The 5,905-nt window shown below is 64.9% G+C and overlaps 1 protein-coding gene across 2 annotated transcripts; it reads left to right on the top strand.

Moving 5' to 3' along the window:
• The first annotated feature begins 445 nt into the window (after window positions 1–445).
• On the top strand, window positions 446–5,905 carry TESC (tescalcin). Of its 2 annotated transcripts, none has more exons than XM_080559606.1 (8): window positions 446–604; window positions 3,756–3,825; window positions 4,252–4,332; window positions 4,691–4,752; window positions 4,840–4,901; window positions 4,978–5,085; window positions 5,492–5,539; window positions 5,609–5,905. In XM_080559606.1, the coding sequence occupies exons 1-8, from the start codon at window positions 547–549 to the stop codon at window positions 5,684–5,686; spliced, it is 567 nt and encodes a 188-aa protein (XP_080415732.1). In that variant the 5' UTR covers window positions 446–546; the 3' UTR covers window positions 5,687–5,905. The 2 variants fall into 2 exon arrangements, with proteins under 2 accessions (XP_080415732.1, XP_080415731.1); XM_080559605.1 differs by having other exon boundaries at window positions 4,613–4,752.

Below are 5,905 nucleotides of genomic sequence, written 5' to 3'. Positions count from 1 at the left end.
TACCTGCTGCTGGAGTGTGCTGCTTTGCTGCGCCGCCCCCCTCCTAACCACCCTGCCTCGCTTCTCCGGAGTTTTTCTCTCCCCCTGCACCCATGGGAGGCTGTCGGGGTGCAGCCGTGGGGCCTGGCAGAGGCTGAGGGTGCCAGAAGCCCCCCCTGCTCCCTGCTGCCACCCCCCTGGCTGGGCTCATGGCCTCCGCCTTCAGCTCTGGGGAAGGATTTCAGCCCTTTATTTTGGGGCGGGGGCCCCATACCACCCTTACCTCCCCCTCCCACCTTTTTCTCCCCCCAGCTGCACCGCCCCGACTGGGCACGGCCGGGGGGGACCCCCTTTTACCCCCCCCCTTCCTTCGGCCACCCCCGGCAGGGGCCCGTTAACTCTGAAACCTAACGATGGCGAGGCGGCGGGGAGCTCAGGGACCCGGGGGAGCCCCGCAGCCGCCGCCGCCTCCCTCCCCGTGCGCCCGCCCTTAGCGGCGGCGGAGCCCCGGTGCTGCGGCCCCCGGCGCGCCGCCTCCCGGCCCGGCTCGGCCCGGCACGGCCCGGGATGGGCTCCGCGCACTCGGTGCCCGCGGAGATGCGGGCGCTGGCCGACAGGACCGGCTGTGAGTGCCGCCCGCTGCTGGAGCGGGGCACCGGGGGGGGGGACAAGGGAGATGGGAGGGGGGCATGGAGGGGGTATGGGACACGGGGGGTGGCATGGCACCGGGGGGGGGGGGCGTGGGGCATGGGATACGGCACCTGGGGGGGCATAGGGGGGACGTGGGACATGGGGGGGGACGTGTCGCATGGGGGGGGACATGGGGCATGGAGGGGGTACAGCACCTGGGGGGGACATGGCACCTGGGGGGGGAGGTAAGGGACATGGGGGGGGGACATGGAACATGGGGGGGGCATCATGGCACGGGGGGGGCATGGCACCTGCGGGGGGGGTTATGGGACGGGGGGGGGATATGGCACCTGGGGAGGGCATGGCACCGGAGGGGGTATGTAACATGGGGGGGGCTGAATGGCACCTCTGGGGACGGGGACATGGCACCTGGAAGGGGGGGGGAATGAACTTGGCGGGGGGAGCATGGCACATGGGAGGGGGGGCATGGCACCTGGGGGGGCTGTGTGGCACCTCGGGGGATGGGGACGTGTCACCTGGAGGGGGGACATCGTGGCACTGGGGGAGGACATGGCACACGGGGGGGGGGGGGGGGGGGAGACGGACCATGGCACCCAGGAGGGGGAGGCATGTCACTGGGGGTGACACAGGTGTGTCCCCTGGGGGTGCACCTGCACAGCCCCCCCATCCCATGCTGCCCCCAGCCCGGGCACTGAGCCCCCCCCCCCCGCCCCGTGCCACCACTACGAGGATTTGTCCCCACGCCACCGTTTGGCCCCGTCGCTGCCGGCTCCGTCCCGTTGCTCTCGGGGCTGGTGCGGGGCGAGAAGGCCGGGGGGGAGAAGGGCCCACGGGGGGGACACCTGGGGGTGCAGAGGGCCCCGAGCAGGGTGGGTGCACAGGGTGGGACGGTTGTGTGCCCCCCCGGGAATGTCATCGCCCCAGGATGCTGAGAGCGGGCTGGGACCGGGGCAAGGGGGCTCTGCTGTGCTGGGGTGCGGGGGTCCGGCGCATCGCCCTTCCTGCTCCTTCCTCCCCTCTCCTCCTCTTCCTCCTCCATCAGCAAGGGCTGGGCACCACAGCACCCACCAGGGACCCCGGGGGGAGCCCAGCCCTGCCTGCAGGCAGAGGGTTGGTGTCTGTGGGGTGGGTTTTTGGGGAACGCCCCGGCCTGGGGGTGCTGCCAGGCTGCCTGAGGGCGGCACCTGCATCACGGGTCGGTCCTAGAGCGGGGCTTAGAGAAGGCAGCACCCAAAGAAGTCCCGTTCAAACAAGAGGGCAGGGGATGGGGGGCTTGCACCCACTGGTCCGGCTGCCGGGGGGACTCAGAGACGGGGCTGTGCCCCCCGTGCCTCGAGGCCCAGAGGCCGGAGGTGCCCCCGTGGCGCTGGGAGCCCCTTCCAGGACCGTGCCCGCTCCCGACCGTGGCGAGAGGCGGCAGGGGCAGGGCAGAGCGTCCCCGGAGCGTCCCCTTTAGCTTGAGCAACACAAACAGCCGCAGGCTGGGAAGCAGCAAACCTTCCTTTTAATACTAATATATATATTTCCCCCCCGGCTTGGACACAGGCCCGCTGTGTCAGAGCGCTGAGGATGCTTCGCAGCGATGCCAGCAGCCGCTGCTGCCCTTGAGGCCGTCCTCCCGCAGGACAGGCTCTGCCCTTTGGGCAGGTGCAGCGCTTTCGCCCTTCGCAGGAGTCTGTGTTGGGGGAAAAAGGGAGGAAAAATCCCTCCCTTTGCCTTGGGGCAGGGGGAGACACAGGGATGGACCCACGAACATCCACCCAGCGGTCCCAGTTTTTGTCCCGGTGACGTTTTCTGGGACATGAAAGCTTTGGGGTTGCACCCACGGCCCCGACGCTGGCGGCTCCGTGGCCCGGCTGCTCCCACGGCGCCGGCGGTGCTGGCACGGGGCGGTGGGAAAGGTCGCGGCGCCGCGGCCAAAATTGGAAAGTGGAATCCAGAGAAAGTTTCCATGTGCGTGGACAGCAGCAAGGCACGAGAGGGATTTAGGGAAAAAAAAACAAAAATAACCTCATGTGGGTGAATGGGGCTGCCCACGCATCAACGCGGAGCTGGGATTGGGGTGGGGGGCTCAGGGCCCCCCAGCCACATCCCATGGAGGGGAAAGGCAGAGCTGCCAGCGCGGGCAGGCAGGGAGCCGCCGCGAGGCGCAGGTGGGTTTCCAGAGCATTAATAGGGCTCTGTAAACGCTCGGCAGGATCAATACGGCTTCTATTTCAAGGCTGCGAAACAACGGCAAAAAAAAAACAGGAGCGAGGGACGGTATTTAAACAAAATAAAAGAGAGAGCGGGAGAGAGAGAGCCAGCGAGCGTGGGCTTGGTATTGACCTGTTGTCTTTCAGCTGCCGGAGTTAACCGCTCGCAGCCCCCCAGCTGTGTTTCAGGATGCTTTCCTCTGTGTTTCAGGATGCTTTTTTCTCTTTCTCCACGCAGCCAGGGGAGGCCGACGGCGGTGCCGGCTCCGCAAACAGCCCCGAGCGCCGCGTCCCTGGCTCCTGGGCTCCTGGGAATTGTCACTGTCAATATTTGCAGCCGAGCGCCAGCCTGGTGCCGCCTCGGGGGGTTGCGGGGCTTGGTTCCAGCCCGTAGGGAGCAGCTGGGAGAACAAAATAAAATAACCCCGCGGCGGAGCGAGGCGGGCGGCTGCGGGACAGCCCTGGGGGATGCGGTGGTTTGATGCTTGCCTTTGCTTTTCGGGTGCCAGCGCAGCTCCCCCCCGCCCAGCCTTTCCTCCTCCCCAGTGATACACAGGTGGCTGCTGTTGGTTTGGGGGTTTTCTTCTTTTTGTGTTGTTTTCTGTGTCCCATCAGCCTCCCAGCATGCGGCAAAGAAACAGCACCGGCCCCAGGCTGCACGTACTCGGGGACGGTTTGCTGGGACAGGAGCAGGAGGAGGAGCAGGGGCAGGGGCAGGAACAGGAGCAGGAGCAGGAGCAGGAGGCTCTTTGGCTTTTGCTGGGGCTGTGGGGGGCTTTGGTGTCGTCCCCAGGCTTTGCAGCAGGTTTTGGTGCTCAGTGGTCTCCTGGTGGCAGTGGGGCCGTGCCCCCTGGCAGGACATGAGCTGGGTGTCCCCAGGTGTCCTCCGGGGAGCTCAGCCCCGTTCACCTCTGTTTTCTCCATCGGCAGTCACCTCGGAGCAGATCGAGCACCTGCACCGGCGATTCAGGCAGCTGAGCCGGGACCAGCTGACAATCCGGTACGGCGTCCCCCTCCCCGCCGTGGGGCCAGCCTCGCTTTTTGGCTGCCATGGGGGGATGCCCGGCCATGCCATCCTTCCCAGCCGTCCCAGGAAGGCTGCAGCATTGCAAACAAGAACAAAAAAGATGTGGTGAAGCAGTGGTCTGGGAGCAATATTGCCCCTGCCAACCATCCTGTTTACCCCAGCCCTAAAATCAGTTTGGGGAGGGGAGGGTGAGGTTGCTCAGTAGCAGCCGCGGTGGATTTGGCAATTGCATTCCCCCCAGTTTCAAATTGCTTTCATTCTGGACTAGGGCAAATTCATGCAAAATCCTTTTCTTTGTGATTGCTTTGGAAGGACGGGGCTGGGACTTCTGCCCCAGCCTGTCAGGGGCTGCTGCAGCGCTCCCCCCCTCCTCTGCTGTCTCTGCCTTGTTCTTTGCAGCAAGGAGAACTTCGACAGCATCCCCGACCTGGAGTTCAACCCCATCAGGGCCAAAATCGTCCATGCCTTTTTTGACAAGCGGTAAGAGCATCCCCAGCCCCGCGGGAAGGGCTGGGGCCAGCTCCTGCATGAGGGACGCTGAGGGCAGGCTGCAAAGCCCCTGTCCCTGAGGGCTGAGATGGAGCCAGGCTGGAAATTATGGAAATTGAAGCTGAGTCTTGGGGAAAAGCTGGTGCCAGCTCTGAGCAACACGATATGGTGGCTGAGCAGCACCAGGGCCTCCGGGACCCGAAAGATTTGGGGAGGGATGGGGCAAGGGGCTTGCGGCTTTGCCCGCCCCCAGCGGCTCCGCTCTCGGCAGGAACCTGCGGCAGGAGTCGTCGGGGCTGGCGGATGAGATAAACTTCGAGGACTTCCTGACCATCATGTCCTACTTCAGACCCATCGAGATGAACATGGACGAGGAGCAGCTGGATCGCTTCCGGAAGGAGAAACTCAAATGTGAGGCTCGGCCGCGAGCGCGGGGCGGCAGTGGGGCAGTGGGACGGCGGGGGCCTGACCCTGCCGCCCCCGTCCTGTCCCTGCCAGTCCTCTTCCACATGTACGACTCGGACCACGACGGGAAGATCACGCTGCAGGAGTACCGAAATGTAACGTGGAGGGTGGGGGGGACACACGGCCGGGACCCCACCGGTGGCGGCGCCCTCCTCACCCGCTGCCCCGCAGGTGGTGGAGGAGCTGCTGTCCGGGAACCCCCACCTGGAGAAGGAGTCGGCGCGCTCCATCGCCGACGGGGCCATGATGGAGGCAGCCAGCATCTGCGTGGGACAAATGGTGGGAGAAGGCTCCTTGGTCTACCACGAGGGTGTCAAAAAAATGGGGCTGGAAGGGGCCGTCCTGCCCCGAGCATCACCCCCTCTCTCTCCAAAGGGCTTTAGCTTGAGGAGGTTTTATTGCAGCCAGCAGCTTTTGGGGGTTTTTGTTTGTTTTGGTTTTTTTCCCCATGTGAGAGCACCTCGGGGTGAGGCACCCCAAAGAGCACCATGCTCACTGCTTCGGTGCTTACAAAAGCGGCAGCTCCCTGCAGCCCCAGCGATGCTCTGCTGGCTGGGAGCTGCTTTGGGGCTGGTCATGGGGCTGTGCACCCATGGGGACATGTCCCATGGCCCCCAGGGACCAACCCACAGGGAATCTGGTGCCATGGGCACATCCATAACGCGTTCTCTCTCGCTGCACACAGGGCCCGGACCAGGTGTACGAGGGCATCACCTTCGAAGACTTCCTGAAGGTTGGTGGCCTCGCTCAGCTCCCCGCCAGGAGCCCGAGCTCGGCCCCGCTCACCCCCGGCCCCTTGCAGATGTGGCAGGGGATCGACATCGAGACCAAGATGCACGTCCGCTTCCTCAACATGGAGACCATCGCGCACTGCTACTGACCCCTGAGGGGCAGGAGGAGGAGGAGGAGAAAGAAGAGGAGGACGAGGAAGAGGAGGACAAGGAAGAGGAGGAGGAGGACGAAGCCTCCACAGCAGCACCGAGCACGGTGCAGCCGCCTGCGTGCCTGTCCCGAGCGGGGCCGCGTTCTGCTCTCTAGAAACATAAGAGGCTTTTATCTGTAATAAAAGATATTTCTCTTTTTACCCTTTGCTGAGAAA

This window comes from Anser brachyrhynchus (assembly GCF_964034855.1).
Source record: "Anser brachyrhynchus genome assembly, chromosome: 17".
NCBI classification, from domain to species: Eukaryota; Metazoa; Chordata; class Aves; order Anseriformes; family Anatidae; genus Anser; species Anser brachyrhynchus.
This window is presented reverse-complemented; position numbering and strand designations above follow the sequence as displayed.